At 27.5% G+C, this 26,596-nt stretch overlaps 1 protein-coding gene across 1 annotated transcript in view; it reads right to left on the bottom strand.

The window, feature by feature from the left end:
- Nucleotides 1-26,596, bottom strand: part of LOC111628794 (kinesin-like protein unc-104) — a 219,622-nt gene that overhangs the window by 76,629 nt on the left and 116,397 nt on the right. Inside the window, exons 12-13 of the mRNA XM_023372640.1 lie at nt 10,233-10,311; nt 7,148-7,284 (exon numbers count right to left, since the gene is read on the bottom strand). Of these exons, the coding sequence (XP_023228408.1) occupies nt 7,148-7,284; nt 10,233-10,311 (216 nt within the window). The remainder of the gene's footprint in view (nt 1-7,147; nt 7,285-10,232; nt 10,312-26,596) is intronic.

Raw genomic sequence — 26,596 nt, 5'->3', positions numbered from 1 at the left:
TAATTATAGAAATATTTTCAGTATATTAATTATACTTATATATGGATGTTATCTAAAATTAACATTAAGTCACTGAAGTTAATTTGAAGAATTATCTTGTTAAATTTTAATTCTATAGTAAAATATTATAATAAATTTTGCTTAAATATTTTCTATTGTAAAAACTGTAATTAAATATGAAATATTTTATTGTGCTAATTATTTAATTTGAGAAATCTGCTGAAATAGAACAACTCTCCAATAGATTTTATGAATTGAAGTAATATATTTGATGCCAAAAATCATTATTTCAATAAGAAACTTCTGTAGAATGTTCATTGATTGTAGTATGTTGAAGAATACTAATACAGGAATTCTCTACATTTCTAAAGAAAAGAAAGTTTAGGATATATATTTATCTTTGAATATATTTTACTTTCAAAAAAACATTTGCCAGATTTATCAATAATACTTTTCATTTTCAATAAATCAATACACATTTCCAAATTTTTAAAATTGATCTCATTCTTACATTTCATGCAAATAAATTTCAATATAATAATAGCAGTAAATATGAAGCTGTGATGAAGTTCTTTTATGATCTTTATTTTCAAATCAATAACTTGATCTTTACTATCATTCTTAATGTACAGCAATTCACATAATGCTTGTATTATAGACTTCATATTATCTTCTTCAAGAGAGTTCCATAATATTTCAACAATACTTCCCATGTCAAATTAAAGCTTTGTTTCAAATTTTATAATTTTGGTATCTATAAAATCAGTTAGTCCAACCAAATTAAATAACTGCCAGATTATTGTCAGAATATATTTAAAATAAACAAAAATTAATGATAAAGGAGATTTAAGGTTGACAGAATTATCATCTATTAATAAATTTTAATAATTGATAACCTAAATTAAATAGTCCATCCATTCATCTATTGTACTTGTTAACCATGCAATAAAAACTGCAGCTCTCAAAATAAATGTTTATTTTGGAGTGATTAATAATAATTTTGAACCTTGTAGAATGTTGATCATTATTTTTTTAGATAAAAAGCTAAAAAATATAAGCTTTTCCAACTATTTATGCTTAAGTTATTTACAAATATATACTACACATTATTCATTAAGTATTTTATTGCATTTTAATATAATTATTAATTTTTCCAAGCATATGTTCAATGTAGTATTCTCTATTTATCATAATTAAGAATAAATATGAAATGTCTTGCATTTAATAAAAACAAACTAAGAGGCAAATTTACACAAACACAATTTGTTTTGAAGAACATGAACAACTGACTATGAATATATATACAGATTTGTTGGAATGAAGTAAAAGTTATTTATACAGACATGAGGTTATCATCATTTCAAATCAAAGAAGTTACTTTTGTAACAAGCAAAATGCTTTGGTAAATACACAAAGATAGAAACATCCTAGATCCATGACAAATTGTTAATTATTAAAACTTTGAATCATCTGATAGACCTTTTGTATTTTATTTGTTGTTTTATTTCATTGTTTATTATTTTATTTATTTTTTTTTAATTATTTAATTTTTTTGTCATTTTATGTTGTTTTATTGCTTTTATTGATTATTTCTTTGTTTATTTTGAGAAAAAGTTGAGTATTTTTAGAACATTAAAATCTAAAAGCTGCTTCTTTCACTTAAATCTATTAATGTTTGATTTTTGTTTAAATTTAACATCAAAGATGATCTGAAACAGGAATGTTAAATTCTAAAAAACATTTATACTGATTATAAATATTTCCATCCTGATTTATAAAAAGTATTAAATATTTTGTTTTTTATTTTTTCTATCTAATTTAAATAAAAATGTCGCTGTAAGTCTGTAATAAAATAATATCACAATTAATAACAGCTCTAATACATCATTAATTTATTTCCAATACATATAATAATAACTACTTTTAAATAGAGAAGAAAGTCCATGATAGAAGTATCTAAAAATAATGGCTTATATAGAGAAAATTTTTTATAATATTTTGGTAAACTAAAACACAACTGATAATAAATCTAACATTTGCTTCAACACATGTTAAAGGTCATTAGTACATGCATTTCACAATAATTGAGCATTCAAAAATGCTATACAGATGGCTATTGCCTCAGTTGAGATCTGGACACCATAAAAGAAGGTGCATGTGATTAGCTGAATTTAAATCAGTTATGCATTTGGCATCATGCATGAAAAAAATTAATGTCTTATCCCAAAGGGGAGCAAGACTCTAAAAGAGACAGGAAGCAATATATAATATGTTGTTGCAAATGAAATGGCCGATTTTTACTTCTGACTTTGAATGTTTATTAATTTAATTTACAACTTCATATTCAATCAAAATTGTCTCCACCAACATTAATACACTTTTCCCAATGCAATAGAAATGCATTGATGCCAATTTGATAGAAATCACAGGAATGAGAAGCCAAAATGTCATTAAAAGTACTTTTTATTGCATCCTCTTTCTTGAACACTTTCCTTGCCAAAAAATTGTTCAAATGTATAAAAAAAAAAGTGATAATCTGTTGGCAAAAGTCTGGAGAATAAGGTGGATGGGAAGAATTTCATTTGGATACTTTTATTTTTATGACAAATAATTAAAGAACTGCAGACCTCCAAATGATGCTCATCTCTCTCACCAAGTTCATGTGGTACCCATTTGTTGTACTTCTTGACTTTCCCTAACATGTTTAGATGTCGAGAAATAGTTGAATGTCTATGTTCAACCTTTCTGCAATTTCCTAGATAGTCAGGTAATGTTCTGATTCAATGATGTTCTCCAATTCTGATTTTTGAAATTTGTATTTGTGGAATGAAATTTTTTTAACCAATGCCTGGTGGCCTGCTTACTAACAGAGCATTCACCAGAAGTTTTATTGGTATTTCAGATTGCTTTGCATTAGGTCCCTACTTATACTAAAAAAAAAAAAATTCAATTTACTTATTTTTTCATGCCACCAGAAAAAGTACTCTTAAACATGTGGAACTCAAAATATAAATGAGATTACATTTTTAAATTTACATATTATATGTGTGCTCTTCTAATTGCAAACATACAGCACTGTTCATATGGAAGAAGTTGAACTACAAGGCCAGAAAATTTAATTTTAAAAAATGGTCATTTAATCTGCAATGACCCAATAAAAAGGTACCTTGTGAATTTAACAAGTGTTTAATACTTTAGAAAACTTAGTCTTATCCAGAGTTTTTACAAGTTTATCAGAGACAAGAAGTTTGGTTCAGATACAATTACTGCATTTGGATACTGAGAATCCTCACCAAGTGACCAAAAATGAAATAAGCAATAAGAAGAAAAAGCAAATGTCTGGTTAGGAGCGCATAACTGGTTCACTTTGTTTTTCATAGAATCCATAGTGATGACAGACACACTTATCTTGTTATCTTGACATACTACAAATCTTTGTTGTACCACATATTCCTGCAGATTTCATGTTTCAATAAGATATTACGGCATTTTTGAACAACACTTTTCCCAGACAAGGAAAATCCACCTGTCTGGCCATCTAGATCTCTGGATATGACTCGATTAGACATTTTGGCATAGGATTTTTCTCTTATATACACAGTCTTTATTAAAGTTCAAGATTTGGACAATTTGAAACAGTGTATTGTTGCAACAGTTGTTTTAATAATGTCTCAGATAAAAAAAAACTTGACAGGAACTCAGATATCATTTTGAAACCTGTCAAGCTACAAAAGGTGTCCATCTTTGCTTAAGTTTGATTCCATACTTTGTAGTTTATTCACCTCATACTAGTTATACTTATATCAAACATTGTGAAGCCAAATATGTATATAGAAACATCACCAAACAATTGCCTAAATAATCAGGCTATAATACCTACCTCTAGTAACAAATTACTTAGCATTAATCATTAAATCAACAGAGTTGTAGCCTGATTATTTAGATGATCATTTGGTGATGTTGCTAGTTATACTGTTAAGAAATTTGTTTTTAATGCTAATTAAACATTTTCAAAACTAGTTATGTCTCATCTTCAGATCTATAGTTCTATGGGTGTTTGATAATACTTTCAATCTAAAAATGAAACATAACTAGTCTAAAAAAATTTTTAACTGGCATTAAAAACACTGATTTCTTAACAACATAGCATGAAGTGAATAAAAAATAAAAAGATTTCTATGTTAAACTTTACTAACTTTCATGAAAACTTGGCAAGTTACTCTGTATAATACTAAAAAATTATTTTAATAAATCTCACAGATGCTTATATTTGGGTATTTTTGGATACTTCTAGCTTAGACACCCTGTATATATTTTTTTAACTTTAAAAATTATCCAATAGTACTTTTCCAGCCAGTTCAAACAACTAAAAAATTATAAAATCTGTTTCTAATGTTTTGAAACATAACAACCCATTTTCCAATGAGAAGAAGATATGATATAATTTACAATCTAAAATAATTTAAAATTCTAGAATAAACTTAAAAAGACACTGGCTAAAGAGCATTGTTATAAAGAAGTGAAAACAAAATTCTTTTTTTTTAGGATTAAAATCACTAATTAATTAAAAGTAATTTAGTAAGAATAAAATATGTTTTGCATTATAATAACATTGCATTATGAGTATTTTTAGAACATTAAAATCTAAAAGCTGCTTCTTTCACTTAAATCTATTAATGTTTGATTTTTGTTTAAATTTAACATCAAAGATGATCTNGAAATGATCATATTATATACTTCTATTTTATTTTATATCTCTATAAAACTTTAACAGGAATAACCATAGAGTTCCTTGAGCTTCTTTTGTAAATTATCCTTCCACTTCTACCTATAATCTATTTATAAATCCAAATTGCCTTAACTATTTTTAAGTTCTCTCATAGTTCTAATTTTGCTAGTACTGTATAATAGATTCTATTTTACCACTTTTTGCTTATTTAGAATCTGTTCAGTTGATTTAGTCACCTAAATTTTCAATATTCTTAGTGATTATTTTTCTATAGTCTGAGATTTTTCTAGAGCCATTCTTCTTTCTATGAAATTTTTTCTATCACTTCTTATAGCCCAAAACATCCAACTTATTACACTTGAACATTCTTTCTCTACTTCTTTCCACCCTTTTCCAGATAGACTTCAGAATCTTTGAATATGAACATATCTACACAAAATTATGTCTTTTTCTAGCTATAGATCTATGTTTCTTGGTCTACATTAATTGAATAATTCTCCACTTCAAATTTCTCCATTAGTTTCATAATACTATGTTATTCTGTTATTCTGATTTTCTACAATATTCCTTTTTGTATAATAAACAAAGAATTTGTGCATTTATCAACAGATCTAAATAAAAAAGGATCTAACATACAAGATGTTAGATATTTTTATCTTAATTTTAGATCTCTAATTATATTCAAATCTACACAAAAAAGTAAACTGATTGTAAAAAGAAACAAGAAAGTTATAGAAAATGAAAATTAACAAAGAAGAAATTTAATTAATTTACTACTACTACTATTACTACTATTACTACTATTACTACTACTACTACTACTACTACTACTACTAGAGTTGTTAAAGTCAGGTAACACTTTGAAAAATTTATTACATACAAACTATAAATGATATCACTTTTATATAAATATCATTATGAAAAGAAACTGTCAAAGATTTTTTATCTTAACACAGCATTACCTCAATAATGCATATGAATGCTAGAGAAAGGGCAGATGTAATATAAAATAGTCACAAAGATCACCTGATTTAACTGTTTGATTACATAAAAAAATCGTATGTATGTACTGCCTTTGCCATGTGATATATATAAAAACTATGGCAGTGACCACCATTATTACAGAGAATGTAATGAAAAAGATATGGCAAGAAATGGATTACAATACAGACATCTGCTATGTCACACATGGTTTCCGCATCAAATCTCTATAATGTTATGTGATGTGCAAAAAACTTTCAGACTCTCTTCATAATGACATCTACATTTATAGTCTGCATATAATCAATTTTTCCACGTGTACCAGACTTTATAAAAATCTAGTACTTCAATTAGCATCATTGAATTTTCAAAAATTTATCTGTAAAAATGATCACTAATAATTATAAATAAAAAAATGATCGATACAAAACCTTCCTCGCTTATTTCTAGTCGTTTATACAAGAGTACAAACTAGCTACAAATGCATAGAAGTATAAATAAATACAAATAAATTTTAAAAAATAAAACAGAAATAATTAAAAATTAATTTTCATTTTATGACAAAAAATAAATTTTATCCATCTCACAAAAATATTCTCAGAAATGAAGCAAATAAATGAATCTAACAGCACAGATACATATAAAGTTAGATGTAATGTGAAGAAAAGCTGAATAAGGGGAGACAATGTGCTCCCCACACAGATGTAGCAGACCAAACAAGATTGTCACCTATGACCAAAAAAATTAAAGTGCACCAACAGTAGATAGCACCTTAGTACACAGAGATTACATGTTTACTTTCTTTTGCAAATATAAACTTTTAAATTGATGTTCATTAAGTTTTCATTGAAAGCTAAAGAAGAAAAAAAAATCACTTGTAACATTAAGTTTTACGTATAAAATAATTTAAAAGTAATTATCAATAAATAAATTACATAATTATTTTCACATTTAATCCATTTATTTATCAAAGAAGGAAACAAAGATCTAAACACCTAAACATAAATACCTAAATTAAACTGAAAGAAACTATGTGCATAGCTGAAGCAAACAATATAATGCATTTTTACATTATTTTCTTTGCATAATTTTGTTTAAACAATTGTTTACTAAAACAAAATTTTCATAAAATAACATTAAAACAAATGACCAAGTTAGAACCAAACATGGTATGCAATTTACATACTCCAGGATTATATTTTGAATGTTTTTGTCAGCTAATTCCAAAAAGCATAAATGAATGATATCATATTATAATGCCCTGTAAACTCTAACTTAAGCATAAAAATAATATAATAAATTTATATTATATCAAAAACATTCCATAAAAATTAAATCATAATTTAATTCTAAAATATATTACAAATATTTAAATTACAAAAATTAAATATTCTTCAAAATTAATTATTCAAGCATTAATATATTTAAACTACTTACCATCTACATCTATTCCTTCTGCTTTTAACATAGCTTTTAAACGTAGAATTTCTTCTTTTAATTCTCTTATTAATTTAGCATTAGCATCTTCATTAACAACAGCTTTACAAACAATCTGTTTGGCACGATCTGCATATCTACAATAAAATAAATAAAGATTATTCTTTTATCTATTTTTATATTTTAGCTATCAAGACAATAATATATATATATATATATATATACCATTGCTGGTATATGACAATAAGCAAAAATAAGCTCTCATGGAAATCAAAACAACAAGCTGAGAAGACACAACCAGAGAGAAGTGACAAAAACATTAATTCCTTTGTTCTCTCCCACCAAATCCTCTGCATCTATTTGTTATACTCTCAAACACTGCTGTTTGTCGGTCTTACGCAAGATTTGCTGGTGCTTGCAATGTTTGCTTAATTTTTACTTTTATTCAATACTCTTAATTTATATTCAATAGCTACTGCAGTGAACTGTAATCTTTTTAAAAAAGTACATGCATTAATTGCAAGTAAACAAGAAGACAACTGTTTTTATTTTTCTCAAGAAAAGTATTCTAAAATACTTTCTGAAGTGATTTCTGCTAAAACTAAGTGCAGCACACCTTTGGATTTTAAAAATTAATGATGAAGAAAAATTAATTGTGCCATTAAAACCAGGAGAAATGAATATACAGTATTACCAATAATGAAAGTTGTTCAGTATAATATCTGAAACTCACAGCAGAATAGGCCATGGAAGAAAAACATATATGCTTAAAGAATTGCAAGTTAAATACAAAAATATTACCTATGAAGTTTCAATTTGCCAAGAACACAATATACCATGAAGGAACACACCAAAGACCTTATGAAGTCCTGTTTGGCATTAAACCAAAAAGAGGCATAGCATCGTCATCTTTGCCTGGTGAGCAAATCGCAAATATTGAAACCAAAGAACAGCTCAAAGAAATTGTTAATACTTTTAAAGGAAATTTGAGCAGTGACCATACCAAAAACCATATTCCAAAGGAAAATATTGAAGAAAAGCTGCAACCTACCACGTCTTCATATCAAGCCCGGACTGAACAACACGAGTTTATTTCTATAAAAAGAGCAGACTTGAAAGAGAATAGTCTACTGTAAGCATCAAAAATGTTACAAACATAAAAAAGAAAACTTCCTTCTGCTCAAATTGGTGATACCGTACAAATACAAATCCCTGATGTCAACCATGGATATACAGATGCCCGAAATGTGTTGGCTGTTGTTATTGGGATAGAAGACTTGGACTTTTATAAATTAGCAAACAAAAATGGTATCTTCAAGCAGCTTTTTACCCATAATCAGTTTGTGATTTGTAAAGAAAGGTTACTTTCCATAGATAAGATTTCTTCTCAAGAAATATCATTGACAGAAACAGCTGCAGCTAATTCAAAAAGTGGAGGGCAAGGCTATACATGCTGTCATTGCAAAAAGAAGTGTTCCACAAATAAATGCAGTTGTAAAAGCAAGGAACTCTTGTGCAATTCAGTTTATTGCAATTGTTGCAATAAATAAGAATGTTTAACATTAATCACATAATTTATGTGTAAGTTTATTATTGGTATTATTTTCTTTAATGATTTAGAATGTACTGTTCATTTTATGTTCAACAGTTTATGTACATGTGCTGTTACTTAAGCTTTCTTTTATTTTGACATATATCATATATTAAAAAGTTGCATTTTTGTCTTAACATAATAAAAATATTTTTATTCAACATTCACCATCAGTGCATGCTGAATGTTGACATTTGCCAGTGTAAGTGAGAAATAATGATATTTAGCAAATATTTCGTACATACACCAAGCAACTATGTCAATGCTGACATTCACCAGAGAATATCGACATTTGCCAGATATTGGTCTTATCACAGTAACATATATAACACATAACACATACAAAGAATTACTAAAAATTATTAGTGGATTTATATTCTACCTTCAAAATAAAAATATCCTGAATTACCAAATAATTTGTACTCGTAACAAAGATTCTGCTCTCTGACAATCAACAACTTCAAAAACACAACAAGCTTTGCCAGAAGAACTACTACTTTTGAAGCTGGTGATCATCAGAGAGCAGAATCTCTTTTGTTATGAGCATAAAAAGTTGAGACAGTTGTGAAATTAGCAAATAATACTTCAAATTCTTCTATTTTTTTTTTTCAAGTTAATTTTAATTCTAATCAATTCCAAGACTAATAAGATTTCTGTCATTTATAACAATTTTGTTTACTTAACTTTCTTCTTCAATACTATATCATTTCTTTCACTCTGCTGAGAAAACTCCCTTTTACCTCATTTGCAAATATGCTGGTAGATATACTTAACAAGCTTTTCCTATCTTAAAATCAAGTAAAGCCTGTCAATTTTCCTTAGAAAGTGAGCTTGAAATTTTTTTACAAGTTCTAAAATGAACTTGACAGGAATTTGTGAAGGATTTGTTTCTATGAAGAATGCATAATGGATCATTTAGGTCAAAATGAAAGCTTTTGTGTCCATCACATATCATATTGCTCTTAAACAAACTGATTCATTGCTTTTACCCAGAATGGAAAGGCAGAAAGATAGCACACACTTATTTTTATAATATAAGTCTTTTAAATCATATCAATTTGAATTTTTAATTTATGAACAATGTTATATAACTTGTTTCATTTATTTATTTATTATTCTACAATTTTCATTCTACTTCATAAATTTTTGTTCAAATAATATTACTACATCAATTCCTTTTCTTAAGAATTAAATAATATTGGAAATTAAATTATTAATTAAACAGAACAAATATTTAAACTAAATTAATTACTTCTGCTTGTAAGCAATACCAATGAACAAAAAATATATCCAAAGACATAGTATAATGATTATTGTATACTTAGCATAATACAAATATATTCAATAATATGTAAAACTAATAATGAAACATTTTTATTACTAAACCATTAAAACAAGCCAATGATGATGATGATCAAACTAAGTCATATTATATCTGATCAATATATGTTAAATAATAATTATAAATAAAAAATTAAATAGTAATTTAAATACCTTAATGTGCTGAGTGTTTCATCATAATTAATATCAGCAGGACTTACAGCAGCAATCATAGCAGTTTTAGAATTGCCTCCTAAAAATTTTTAAAATTTATTTATTTATTTATATAAAAAAATTTATTTGTTTAAGAAATAGAAACAATTTTACTGATAAGAAAAATAAGTAATCAAGAAAATATAAGTAGCTATATAAATCTAAAATTTTAACTATTTTAAATTCACATCTGTAATGAAATAACGGCTTTAGTAATGTAATTATAATATGCATATAGTATATATACATGCATGCATGTATGTATGTATGTACACTTGCACACAAATCTTTGAAAGCCAGAATATTAAAGTTATTTTAGTATTACTGTCAATTTTTTCTCAAAAAATAACCTGTATAAGACAATCTGTAAAAAATGAACAAAATGATCTATTTGTTATACCTGTGTTATTAATTTGTATTAGTAAGAAACTGTCACAGATGAAAATTCATACAAGTATTTAATCAAAACACCAACACAAAAACATTATGAATGAAAACAAAAAAATCAATCAATATTTGTTTTACTTGGGTGATGATAAATTTTAGAAAATACAGTAGAACCTCCATTATCCGGACCTCCATTATCCGGATTTTCGATTATCCGGATTGTTCAAAATAAACAAAAATTTTACAAATTTGCTGATTTGCACTTGGCGAATTACGACACTATTTATGTACGTGATGGAATGCATAACTTTTCTTGTTTCAACAACGTCTCACCCAGCACAGTGGTCATAAACTCTTAATATATGTTACGTAGTAATAAAAATATAACTTGACATACGTATTTATAAATAATTTATATTCAAATTACATCATTTCTATGACCAAGGGCGGCATAAGGCATGGACAACGTGGGACGTCCCTTCGGACTGTGAGGCATAGGCGGTGGCCTATGCCTCGTGGTCCGAAGGGCCTCACGCCTCGAAGGTTTATGCATTACTTAAAAGCCGTGAACACGACGAAAAAATTTTACTCGTCATAAAACGATAAATAGTTTGTCAAATTTTTATTCATAAAAATGCTGTTTCAACTGCTTTTTATTTTATAAAATCCGTCTTCTTGCGCCACGTAGTCTGTTAGCGTTGGTCAGTAGTAGTCCAAATTCAATAGGAACGTTTGTTTCTTGAAAATTTGATCACGATTTAAATACAGTATTTACTTTTAATATTACCGATAAGTCATCGAAAAGAAAACGTGTTGTATTATCATTAAAAGACAAATTAAAGTATTTGTTTCGATTATCCAGATTTTTCCTTATCCGGACTACCTTCATCCCCAATTAGTCCGGATAATCGAGGTTCTACTGTAGTTTAATTAAATAATATCATAACTGACATTAACAAATTTGTAAATTGTTATAAAGGTACTAGCAGACCCAGCCATGTGTGCCGTGACTCAAAATGAATCAATTGGGGACTGGGGTTGTTCAGAAAATCTATTTTTCAGATAACTGATTGAAAAAATATTTATTAATATACAGTAGATACTTAAGCTTTCTTTTATTTTGACATATATCATATATTAAAAAGTTGCATTTTTGTCTTAACGTAATAAAAATATTTTTATTCAACATTCACCATCAGTGCATGCTGAATGTTGACATTTGCCAGTGTAAGTGAGAAATAATGATATTTAGCAAATATTTCNACTTGTTCGAATCTCACTCATTTTTTAAACCTGAAGAAGACTGAAAGTACAGTCAAAAGCACTTGTTTTCTATTAAATATTTACTACTGGACTTTTAAGGTTTATGAGTGTTCATTTACAGAAAATACTAATGAATATGGGTGAAAAAAATCATCAAAATGTGAAGAATATCAAATATTATGAATATAGAGGTTCCACTATATATAAATATTAAGAACTTATAATTTGTAATTATTTTTCCATAACTATAAAAAATTAAAATACAGTGAGTGATCGGTTAACGAACATAATCCGTTCCAAGACTTTGTTCGTTAACCGATTATCGATTTACCATAGGTTTCTATGGGAAGTTGATTAATTCATTCTGGAGACTCCCAAAAAATAAAAAATATATACTTTCTTACTATGTTTACTCATATGTAATAATAAAAATACATATATACATGGTCTTTTTTATTAATCATGTTTTTTCCATTTGTGGGGGTTAAAGAATCTGTCTAATGTCGATTTTTCAGAAGTAATTAATCGCATTGTAATTGTAGAGATCCCTAAACCTATTAACCTCAACCTGGTTTGGATGCCATTTTAAGACCGTTGTTCTGACATCCTCCCACTTCTTCAAAAGATCTTTAATAGCAGATATCAGCATAAATCCACATTTTCGGAAGAAAACGTAAAGAATTGTTTCTGTAGAAATATAAAAGACTGGAAATACAGGGGAGAGTTTAAAGTTCGGGGGAATACTATCTGATCAGTATATACTGGGTTGAACATCGATGTCGACATCTCCCACGCTCCGAAAAGTTTCGAATTGTTGCCTGAAGACAAAGGAAGACCAATCGGTATTCATTATTTTATGTCGCTTCTTGTGGCTAAACACCAACCAAATGCCGAAATTTTATCGGTCTACTTTAAGGCTCTATAGATGGTGCCTAACGCTTACCTTTAGAGCCAAATTGGTTACGTAATTCATTTAATAATTAGCCTTAAACTAGCCTGATAGAATTTCGGCATTTGGTTGGTGTTTAGCTATATTATGTATCAGGTCTAGCGATGTTTGTCGCTTCTTGTGTTTGTTCAGTGAAGTGTTCGTTATCCGAGCATGTGTTCGTTGTCTGATCATAAAAATCTTTCGCGAAAGTGTTCATTATCCGATTTGTTCGTTAACCGATCTGTTCGTTAACAGATTACCTACTGTACTTATATAAACACAGGGATGTCATCAATATTTATTCGACTAAATAAAAAAATATATTTTACAGAAGTTTAATGATTTTCATACAGAAATGATAAATTTTTTGAATATATGAAATTTACAATTTTAAATAGTTTAAGAAAATTAAAAAATTTTATTTTTAAATTTTCTCTCAAATGAAGTTTATATGAATTCCAAATCAATGTATTTTAAATATATATTATTTGTAAAAAATTTTGATATTTGTGTTTACTTAAAAATATGAAAATCAGCAATATTTAAATTAATCAAATTATATTTATATTACCAGTTCATTTGTAATATGATGACAATTAATTTAATAATTAAAAAAGAAATACTTACTGAAAAATGAAATAGTACATTTGAGTACATTACAAGAAAAAATCTATCATCTCAATAAATTAAAACATTCTAGGTCCTATGAGATATTAAATTTTTAATAATTTTTTTCTGTATTATTTCATTTAGTCTTATCATTGATTATTCTTTATTAAATTTTTAAATTATTATTTAAGTTATTTAATTAATATACACAACTCCTTGGTGTTCCACCTGATCACCACTGATGACGTTTTGCTTATATTTTTTAAAAAATTATTTTAAATTGCAATACAAATATAGACGTGCCACTAAGTGACAACATCAATGTTGAACCACCAAATCCAATCAGAGGTGAAGAGTTGATAAAAGTAAGTTGAAAATTGATTAAATTTTCAACTTACTTTTATCAACTCTTTACCTCTGAAGATATTTGTCATATAAACAGCTTTCTTTTAAAAAAATATTTTTCAATTACAGGCAGTTCCCAACTTTATGACATGAAAGAATTCTTAAAAATGTGTACATAAGCTGAATTCCAAAAGTCAAACAATGGAGTGATATATTTTAAAAGGATTCTATTCTCAGACAACTAAAAATAAATATTATATAAAGGCTAACTGTAACCTCTTTGGATGTGTACACAATTTTCAGCAAATAAAACAATATAATAAAAATTTAATGCTTTGTCTATGAGAAAATCCATTTCCAAAAATTCCTGAAAACTGGTGTGTAAAGAACCAAATAGTTTTTTGCATTAGAATCCTATTTAATTCTTCTATCAATATATACTTCAGAAATAAAATAAAACAAAGTAATTAAATTCATTAATTTTTTTTACAAATCTCCTGTGAGTAAAAATTATTAGAAAATTAACAAATTAAATTTTCAGAATTCTGAACCATGTGTTAATAATTAAATAGGATTCTAATACAAAAGAACTGTTTGGTCTATCTATTTCAATTTTTGAGAACTTTTGGAAAAATCCTTATTCAAAAATTCTTGAAAATAATAATGGGAAATAGCAAAATTCTAGAAAAAGCATTAACTTTTTACAACCATCTGCTAAAGATCACACACATAACTAGAGGTTACAATCAGCCTTAATATGAAATTAATTTTTTGCATTAAATATATTAAAATTCATAAAACATTTTAACTAATGTCCAAACCATAAATTAAACAAACAACACAAAAAAAATTGATTTTTAAAAGTAATTTTAATATTATCAAATCTAAACTGCACAATAACCTGAAACCTTTGTTGCCTGAAAATGTACAAAGGTCCAAATTTGGTATATGAAAATCAATTTAATGTTATCAGTGTATTATGTATGAAAAAATGAGCTATCTGAAAAATCATGCTTGTATATTAAGAATTGCTTGTATATTGTTTCTTAACATACAACTTCTAAAAATACAGCTTCAACATAAATTATACTTTATATACTTTTATAACAGGATATACTTCAATATAACAAGATATACTTCAATTTTTAAAACATACCAAGATTTTCCCGTAAAAGCCAGGTCAATACAGAATCTCTATATGGTATGAAGTCACCTTTTCTTCTTTTCTTTGTTGCCTAGAAATATTACAAAATATTTTAACTATAATATATAATAACTCTTTAACTTAAAAATTAGCACTGTTTTTAATAGTCAAAAAATGTCCTATAATTGAAGAAAATATATAAACTATCAGTTAAGTCAGAACTAGTGATCAATGGTTAGGAAATTTTTATATTTAGATGCTTGACTTTTTTATAATTGAGTGCTCAAACTAATTCAAGTATAGCAATTAAAATTTTCCAATTATTACACATTTTTCAAGCTTACTGAAAAACTAAATTAAGTATTTGTAAATCTTAGTCATTATTTAATTATTTATCTTAATAACTGAATTTCTATTTACAAATGTTTACTGTTAATAACTTAAAATTAATATGTTCATATTTGCTTTCTAATCATTTTATTCCAAAAGTCAATATATTGTTGCTTTTGTTTAAATNTCTACGAACAAGTGCGAATGATGTTTCCACTCTTTTGCCGTTGCCAATGACAATCTGCTATTTTTATAATATATTAGTATTATTAGAATATATTATCAGTATATCTGAAGTACAGAGCTCCCGTTGGGATTAGGCTCTCTCCCTTGTTTATTACGTACATCACCTCAGTGCAGGGTATTTACATTTATTCAAGTGTTGTGCAAATCATGGCTTCTAAAAAAACAGAAAAGTGATTTCAATTGAAACAATGCAAGAAATCATCAGAAGTGAAAGTTGACAAAAACTTCCTTGTCGAATGGGGAGAGGTTCAAGAGTTTACCAACACTCATTATCCAAACAGAGCTGAGGCCAACAGTATCAATGATCTCTACAATGACACCCTTTCCTGTCATTTCCGACAGGTGTTGAAGAAGAGAGAGAAACAGACCATCGTGGACATGCTTTTCAAGAAGCCAGCAGGGAAAAAACATAGGATGGAACAAGAGGAGTTGACCCTGCAAGCTCCGATAGCCTCTCCTGAATCTGAATTCGATTAAAAAACAATAAAAAAAAGACCCGCTGCAATGTGTAAAAAGTCTGTATCTGTATGAATGTGTGAAGAAAGTGTTCCTCCACCTCACAACATCTGCTACCCTGCATAATTGGTGATTGCTCCATTTTCATTTTTTTTTTATGGTGCAGTACAGTTATTTTATGCTGCGGAACGAATTATATGTTTTGACATGTATTTCTATGAAAAAATGCGTTTTGTATAACGGACTATTCACTTAACGGACGTGCACCTGGAACAGATTAAGTACGTTATACGAGGCACCACTGTACCTTTCAATTCTTACACATGTTAGCGCCATTTTTCAAGTTGAGAGAGCTTTGCAACTAAAGTGAATATCACAATAAGAAACTACTACTGTTTTCAATAGAAGTTTTCATTGAGTAAAGAAAAAAACTAAAACTTGGTGCACACAGACATTTGATAGAAAAATGAAAAGGTGATTCTTTTCATTTAGCAAATTCGGTTATTATTAGCACTTGGCAGGATAAAAACAGTGAAAAACAAAATGCTTTTCACTGTTTTTATCCTGACAAGCCAATTGTAAGCAAAGGTAAACATCATTCCTCAACAACATGTTTGATAACTGAGAGTAGGTGATAGGACCTAATGTTAACATCTTGCTTACATTTATTAAAATGAAAGGGAAGAATAGTAAAGTATTGCTTATTTTAGTCAAAAATTGTTCCAGATTATAGATTGTGTGCAATATCATCATTGCTACTGTCTTGAATTTTTTATCCCTCTTTACATCAACAAATGCACTTCTGGTTGGTTGGAATATTTTTCATTAGCAAAAAAGTTTGAAATATTAGATTGCCAGTGCAATTCATTGAACACTAAAAAGAACACATTGGAAACATCATTAATACATAAAATTTGCCTTACTTTTTGCTAGTAAATAGCACTTGGTGTGAACTAGCCTTTACTCAATTTTATATTCAGTTTCTGCAAAAACTTCAGAAAATATTTGTGTTTTATTTCCATTTGTGTTTATATTATACTTTATGCATGTATTTTGTTGAAATAAGTCCAATTTTATTTTAAAAGAATAACAAAGTTGCTCTGCTTGATGTATTGACATATTAAAAAAATATTACCAAGTGCTATGGTGACAAACTTTTTTACAATGAAAAGGAGGACACAAATAAATTGAAGGAAAAAATATCGTATTGTAAAAGAAACATTTACAGTAGATCCCCCTATAAAACAGGTTCATATAATACGGATTTGTATAAAACAGTGAAAAAAATTGTGATCGTATTCATATAAACATGCTAAAAGAGACTCCTATAATATGGTAAAACGTCATCGCCGACTAATGTCGCGACAGGATTGGTCAAATCTAGACCAATAGCGGATATTGCACAAACCATTGAGTTTAAATGAGCAGCGGACCTACTAAAAACCAATTATTATTTAACGTCCATAAAAATGATATTTATATTAATGATGTCTCCAAAGTTCAACAAATTTTTTGCAGAAAAATAACTTATCAGGAAACACTTGCCCGCCATTCGATGCACTGCTCTGGAACGAAAACAAGCTTAAGCAATGGCATCGTCAAACAGTGCACACTCAGTAAGTAATCCTACAATTTTTTGTTTATAGCATAGTTTATATAAATTATTCCCAAAAAATTATACGTGTTTTGGAAATGTTTGGAAAGTCAAATTAGTCTAGAATCAATTAATTTTATGGAAGAAAACCTTTCAAACAGCTGTAGTCCCTAAACTGCATACGTGCTAGGCTGTGATTGGCTCATGTATTTAAGTGACTCGTACAACATGGAATTCATAAAACACGGAACATATCTACCGTGTTATTGGGGGTCTACTGTATTTCTTTGCAACAATAATACACTATAATAATCTCTACTGCATGTGTATGTGCTGTGTCATGTTTCAGTAAGAAGTAAACAAAGCCACTTGCACGCACCATGCTCTCTTGAGGTCTCTTGTGCAGAGCACATGCATCTTATAATCATGTCTCGCTGCACTGTACCAAGCCATAATGAATTGTCATGTCAAATACAAACATATCAAATCACATCACATGCTCGGCATCAATCGAATACAAAGATTTACAGATTAGTCTTCAAATATTGAAAAGGAGGACACTTTTTGAGGGAGGACAATTGGTCATCTTACAAGTGTTGAATATTTTACTGTTAATTATAATTAAGACAAGCACAGAGAGAGTTCAAGAATATCCAACTCAAATTTGAGCACGTAAACCACCCAAAATGGTGCTTAAAACTCTACATTTTTGTCAAAAAAAACTAACATATCACTTAAAACATGCATGCTTGGTGAACACACTTTCCTTCTTGATTGCACATATATAAAAATATATGAATATTTCATTTTCTGCACACTTTTCTTTTTATTTTGAGGTAACTTCAATAAATATAGCAAATACTATGTCTAAATTAAAACTAGATAAGAAATATGCTCACATTTTGAAGCAGTAAGCATTTTCTTGTTACAGCCTACCTAATATGAGAAACCAATTTATGCTAAGAATCTTACATAGTCCTGTGCAATTCTGGCTTTCATTGGTTTGACTAAAAATAATTTTTTCCCCTTTCAACAATAATAATGTTCATATTTCAAATAGATTATAGATTCAATCAAACATAAATGTCTATCATATATCTAAATAATGCACTTAAATTATTAAAACATATAAACCAGAATAATAATTCAATTTTGAGTTAAAATATAAAAACACTAAAAGTTTACAATGTCTTCATAATTTTGTCCTCTCATTCCTCACTTAGCAAAAGCAGCCTTTTTCTGGTAGCTCTCCTCTACTTCAACAAGCAAATTTTGTCTATGGTGGTGGTGAGGTGGAGAAGGATGAATATGAGATACTAAATTTTCAGTGTGTTTTTAAATTTTAATTCAAAAGCATTTATATTAATTTTATCTATTTTATGCAAGTATTTACTGTACAGTGGAACCTCTATATTTGTCATTAATCTGTTTCTAAAGGATCTAATGAATATGAAAAATGATGAATATAGAAACAACTTTTCTCATAATAAATAACTAATATTCGATTAATCCGTTCCCATCCTAAAAAAAAAAAGATATAAGAATAAAAATTATGTTGTTTGTAAAACTTTTTATCTTTATTCTACTAAATAAAGATAAAATGATAGAGGGGAATAAGAGTAAGGTTATTATTGTTTAGAAGAAGACATACCATCAATTAAAACATTATGTAATTCCAATTATGATCTTGGCATATTAAATTCTTTGGCTAAGTTGGAAAGTTGGAAACACTAGAGAGGTTGTGGTCAAAGTTTTCATCTCTAAAATGTGAACGTCAACCATTGAGTGCCGCCATCTTGTAAGCCAAAGTTTGACAATGGCATTTGGAACATCGTTGGACTAATGCTTGACATTCCAAACAACATTGTCAAACTTCTAGGCTTACAAGATGGCAGCGCTCAATGTTCGATGTTCACATTTTAGAGATGAAAACTATGGCCGCAACCTCTCTACTTTGTCCATTTTCAGACTTAATAATAATTTTTTTAATCTCTATTGTTGTTCTAACAGCTTTCCTTTTTTGCTTTTATTTTCAGTGCACTTTGTTGGAGCCATTGGAACTTAAGTTTTTGAAAATAATCAAAGCAAAAAACCAAGAACACACACAATGACTACACAAAGCAGACTGATTAACTATAGCTAGATGACATAGTGTTGCCAACTCAAAATTCAAATTTATAGCTATACATTTTAATAAAAATATTCAAATCATATTATTTCTATTAAAATTGTTTGATTTTTTATAGCTAGATAGCATTATAAAAATAGCTAGGCCATTATAATTTAGGTAATTTGTATAGCTAGATTGTTCATAAATCCACTAAATCTAGCAAAAAATTTGCTAAATTGGCAACACTAAGCTAATATGGCTAGCTGATTGGCACAGGAGTGCAATTGTAGGTCGCTGCCAGTGTTAGGAGTGACAACAAATTCAAAAAATACTTAAATTTAAAAATCTTCTTACGTGAAAAACCGTTTTTTGAAAATAATTTCATAATTTTTGTTCTACGCATTCACTTGTTCGAATCTCACTCATTTTTTAAACCTGAAGAAGACTGAAAGTACAGTCAAAAGCACTTGTTTTCTATTAAATATTTACTACTGGACTTTTAAGGTTTATGAGTGTTCATTTACAGAAAATACTAATGAATATGGGTGAAAAAAATCATCAAAATGTGAAGAATATCAAATATTATGAATATAGAGGTTCCACTATATATAAATATTAAGAACTTATAATTTGTAATTATTTTTCCATAACTATAAAAAATTAAAATACAGTGAGTGATCGGTTAACGAACATAATCCGTTCCAAGACTTTGTTCGTTAACCGATTATCGATTTACCATAGGTTTCTATGGGAAGTTGATTAATTCATTCTGGAGACTCCCAAAAAATAAAAAATATATACTTTCTTACTATGTTTACTCATATGTAATAATAAAAATACATATATACATGGTCTTTTTTATTAATCATGTTTTTTCCATTTGTGGGGGTTAAAGAATCTGTCTAATGTCGATTTTTCAGAAGTAATTAATCGCATTGTAATTGTAGAGATCCCTAAACCTATTAACCTCAACCTGGTTTGGATGCCATTTTAAGACCGTTGTTCTGACATCCTCCCACTTCTTCAAAAGATCTTTAATAGCAGATATCAGCATAAATCCACATTTTCGGAAGAAAACGTAAAGAATTGTTTCTGTAGAAATATAAAAGACTGGAAATACAGGGGAGAGTTTAAAGTTCGGGGGAATACTATCTGATCAGTATATACTGGGTTGAACATCGATGTCGACATCTCCCACGCTCCGAAAAGTTTCGAATTGTTGCCTGAAGACAAAGGAAGACCAATCGGTATTCATTATTTTATGTCGCTTCTTGTGGCTAAACACCAACCAAATGCCGAAATTTTATCGGTCTACTTTAAGGCTCTATAGATGGTGCCTAACGCTTACCTTTAGAGCCAAATTGGTTACGTAATTCATTTAATAATTAGCCTTAAACTAGCCTGATAGAATTTCGGCATTTGGTTGGTGTTTAGCTATATTATGTATCAGGTCTAGCGATGTTTGTCGCTTCTTGTGTTTGTTCAGTGAAGTGTTCGTTATCCGAGCATGTGTTCGTTGTCTGATCATAAAAATCTTTCGCGAAAGTGTTCATTATCCGATTTGTTCGTTAACCGATCTGTTCGTTAACAGATTACCTACTGTACTTATATAAACACAGGGATGTCATCAATATTTATTCGACTAAATAAAAAAATATATTTTACAGAAGTTTAATGATTTTCATACAGAAATGATAAATTTTTTGAATATATGAAATTTACAATTTTAAATAGTTTAAGAAAATTAAAAAATTTTATTTTTAAATTTTCTCTCAAATGAAGTTTATATGAATTCCAAATCAATGTATTTTAAATATATATTATTTGTAAAAAATTTTGATATTTGTGTTTACTTAAAAATATGAAAATCAGCAATATTTAAATTAATCAAATTATATTTATATTACCAGTTCATTTGTAATATGATGACAATTAATTTAATAATTAAAAAAGAAATACTTACTGAAAAATGAAATAGTACATTTGAGTACATTACAAGAAAAAATCTATCATCTCAATAAATTAAAACATTCTAGGTCCTATGAGATATTAAATTTTTAATAATTTTTTTCTGTATTATTTCATTTAGTCTTATCATTGATTATTCTTTATTAAATTTTTAAATTATTATTTAAGTTATTTAATTAATATACACAACTCCTTGGTGTTCCACCTGATCACCACTGATGACGTTTTGCTTATATTTTTTAAAAAATTATTTTAAATTGCAATACAAATATAGACGTGCCACTAAGTGACAACATCAATGTTGAACCACCAAATCCAATCAGAGGTGAAGAGTTGATAAAAGTAAGTTGAAAATTGATTAAATTTTCAACTTACTTTTATCAACTCTTTACCTCTGAAGATATTTGTCATATAAACAGCTTTCTTTTAAAAAAATATTTTTCAATTACAGGCAGTTCCCAACTTTATGACATGAAAGAATTCTTAAAAATGTGTACATAAGCTGAATTCCAAAAGTCAAACAATGGAGTGATATATTTTAAAAGGATTCTATTCTCAGACAACTAAAAATAAATATTATATAAAGGCTAACTGTAACCTCTTTGGATGTGTACACAATTTTCAGCAAATAAAACAATATAATAAAAATTTAATGCTTTGTCTATGAGAAAATCCATTTCCAAAAATTCCTGAAAACTGGTGTGTAAAGAACCAAATAGTTTTTTGCATTAGAATCCTATTTAATTCTTCTATCAATATATACTTCAGAAATAAAATAAAACAAAGTAATTAAATTCATTAATTTTTTTTACAAATCTCCTGTGAGTAAAAATTATTAGAAAATTAACAAATTAAATTTTCAGAATTCTGAACCATGTGTTAATAATTAAATAGGATTCTAATACAAAAGAACTGTTTGGTCTATCTATTTCAATTTTTGAGAACTTTTGGAAAAATCCTTATTCAAAAATTCTTGAAAATAATAATGGGAAATAGCAAAATTCTAGAAAAAGCATTAACTTTTTACAACCATCTGCTAAAGATCACACACATAACTAGAGGTTACAATTAGCCTTAATATGAAATTAATTTTTTGCATTAAATATATTAAAATTCATAAAACATTTTAACTAATGTCCAAACCATAAATTAAACAAACAACACAAAAAAAATTGATTTTTAAAAGTAATTTTAATATTATCAAATCTAAACTGCACAATAACCTGAAACCTTTGTTGCCTGAAAATGTACAAAGGTCCAAATTTGGTATATGAAAATCAATTTAATGTTATCAGTGTATTATGTATGAAAAAATGAGCTATCTGAAAAATCATGCTTGTATATTAAGAATTGCTTGTATATTGTTTCTTAACATACAACTTCTAAAAATACAGCTTCAACATAAATTATACTTTATATACTTTTATAACAGGATATACTTCAATATAACAAGATATACTTCAATTTTTAAAACATACCAAGATTTTCCCGTAAAAGCCAGGTCAATACAGAATCTCTATATGGTATGAAGTCACCTTTTCTTCTTTTCTTTGTTGCCTAGAAATATTACAAAATATTTTAACTATAATATATAATAACTCTTTAACTTAAAAATTAGCACTGTTTTTAATAGTCAAAAAATGTCCTATAATTGAAGAAAATATATAAACTATCAGTTAAGTCAGAACTAGTGATCAATGGTTAGGAAATTTTTATATTTAGATGCTTGACTTTTTTATAATTGAGTGCTCAAACTAATTCAAGTATAGCAATTAAAATTTTCCAATTATTACACATTTTTCAAGCTTACTGAAAAACTAAATTAAGTATTTGTAAATCTTAGTCATTATTTAATTATTTATCTTAATAACTGAATTTCTATTTACAAATGTTTACTGTTAATAACTTAAAATTAATATGTTCATATTTGCTTTCTAATCATTTTATTCCAAAAGTCAATATATTGTTGCTTTTGTTTAAATTTGATAACTCATTAATTTAAAATTAATGATTAAAAACCACAGTCAAACATTTTAGAGTCACCATTCATTTGCCTCTGAAATTGGCATTAATCAAATGTGGTTCAAAACTGAAATACCTCAAACAATAGTAATTATATACAGGTATCCCTCACATAATACAGTAGATACGTTTCAAAAAAGTGCAGTGTTATGCAAATCCATGCTATATTAAACAAAAAACTAATGTAAAACATAAAGTTAATAGAAGTATACTATCATTTTTCATTACTAAGAGAAATATGTTTATTAAAGCAATTAATAATTTATTTCCAATCAATAATTAATTAACAACCACAATTAATACTACTGTATTACATATTAACTTTCATTTTAGTTAAATGATGGCAATTTCTTTTACTGAAGTAAACTCACTCAGCAATATGTAAATCACAAAAACACAACACCTTAAGTTTCTGAGAAAATTTAATAAAAATGTCACAAACGTTTTCAGCCAAACCTGTTGGCCATCATCAGGTTAAACATATTCGAAAATAAACAAAATAAAACAAAAATTTAAATACAAGTAAAATAACAAATGAAATATGCATATACATGCATAAAAAACATAAAATAAAAATTATTATAAATAACAAAATATGTATATAAATACACATATAGGTTTAAATAAATATTAAAACACTATATAATAATATATTATATGAAATTCAAAGAAATGAAAGATATGCAAAAATACAAAAATCAAAGCATTAAATTAAGAGCTCTCTAATCTTTTAATTAAGTATTTCTAGGCCGAAGGCAACCCTTCAGCATCCCTAGCATTAATGCATGTATCATGCAATCTGCTCTTATATATCTCAATTTTCTTGGTGCTAATTGCCAACGTCGGTGAATGTACTGGTTTAATAATACTTGCTTCATCCCATTTGACCACTGAGCCCTCAACTTGCACCATCTGCGATAGTATTGTGGCATTAGATCTTTTGCTGACATTGTACTTGTGTTCTCTCAATCTGACTACTAAGTTTCTATTTTTTTTTTTTTTTTTAATTTCTTTTACAAAGTATCTTGTCATCTCAGCTTCTTTATTGATCTTAATCAGAAAAATCAGCAACATCTTAATTTTTTGATTTTTATCACAATATTTTATGGATAACAAAATATAAATAAAAATATATTAATCAAAAATTTGTTCTAGCAGGTCACATTTGTTAAGTCGAGTACTGGGTGACTTTTTTCCAGAATTTGTGCTTGAATACTAAATTGCTTGAGTTCCAAAATACTGCTGTACTTTATCATTTCTACAAATGAAGTAGTCATTTGCAGAAAAGTAATACCTACGGCTAAATAAATTTTACTAAATATGAAGATCAATCTATAAAAAGAAAACACATTAAAAACAGTCTTAAAGGCTAAAGTCTGAAAGCAATGACAATGACACCTGGTTTATAGAAAAATTAGGTTAATGAAGAAAAAATTACACTATCAGTTTTCATTAAAGTAAACATGACAAAAAGCACAAAATAATTTGAAAATTTCATTATTCTAAAATCCATGGGCAAATTTGAGACAACACACATGCTTACTTAAATAAAACAAAATATTGAATAATGAAGTTAACACTTAAAAATTGTGAAATTTTGTACAAAGGATTTCCAAAATTATGTTAGAGTGAAACCAGAAGTTGTGTTGTATGGGGGATATCCCAAATTTTTCAACCATGTTACAGCAAAATCATGTTGTAGAAGTACCATGTATGAGGGATATCTGTATATTAAATAACACCAAACAAAACCTTCAAAATATACCAGCAAATATAATTTAATATAAATACATTATGGCAAATGTTTTTGATCCCAATAGGATCTGCTTCAGGTTAAAAATGTTCCATAGAATTAGAATGCTAAACATTCAAATTTAAATATTTTAAAATCCTGGGAACTGTAAATATTAGAACAAGTATACAACAAAAATCACATCTAGGGTGTTAACATTAACATTAAGATTAACATAAAAATTAACAAATGCACTCTTTATAAATCTTAAGTGAATTAATTGATTTCTTATTTTTTTCTTTAATTAATGTTGTGGAGTTCATGCAAAAAGGACTGCTAAGCATGCGAGATGTTTGCCTCCTCCTCCTTAAAATTGATACATTCCCCTTGTTGTACAACTTTAAAAATTTCAAGATCAAATCAAAATTTTAGAAGCTCTTGAAATTTTCTAAGTATTAAAATAATTATAAAAAATAAAAATAAAAACAAAATGTTGATAAAACTATGGCTTAATAAAATATGCATTGACTCACAATATATAAAATGTATAATGTAGTTTTTACACACAAAATAATTTTAACATTTTTCATTAAACTGATTAAAATTAGAAATTTTAAAATNTAATTTTGTCCTCTCATTCCTCACTTAGCAAAAGCAGCCTTTTTCTGGTAGCTCTCCTCTACTTCAACAAGCAAATTTTGTCTATGGTGGTGGTGAGGTGGAGAAGGATGAATATGAGATACTAAATTTTCAGTGTGTTTTTAAATTTTAATTCAAAAGCATTTATATTAATTTTATCTATTTTATGCAAGTATTTACTGTACAGTGGAACCTCTATATTTGTCATTAATCTGTTTCTAAAGGATCTAACGAATATGAAAAATGATGAATATAGAAACAACTTTTCTCATAATAAATAACTAATATTCGATTAATCCGTTCCCATCCTAAAAAAAAAAGATATAAGAATAAAAATTATGTTGTTTGTAAAACTTTTTATCTTTATTCTACTAAATAAAGATAAAATGATAGAGGGGAATAAGAGTAAGGTTATTATTGTTTAGAAGAAGACATACCATCAATTAAAACATTATGTAATTCCAATTATGATCTTGGCATATTAAATTCTTTGGCTAAGTTGGAAAGTTGGAAACACTAGAGAGGTTGTGGTCAAAGTTTTCATCTCTA

Source organism: Centruroides sculpturatus, unplaced genomic scaffold (assembly GCF_000671375.1).
Source record: "Centruroides sculpturatus isolate CEXI.00-Female unplaced genomic scaffold, Cexi_2.0 scaffold485, whole genome shotgun sequence".
In the NCBI taxonomy this organism is placed as follows: domain Eukaryota; kingdom Metazoa; phylum Arthropoda; class Arachnida; order Scorpiones; family Buthidae; genus Centruroides; species Centruroides sculpturatus.
The sequence above is the reverse complement of the archived record's forward strand: the minus strand, read 5'-3'. Positions and strand labels throughout refer to the sequence as shown.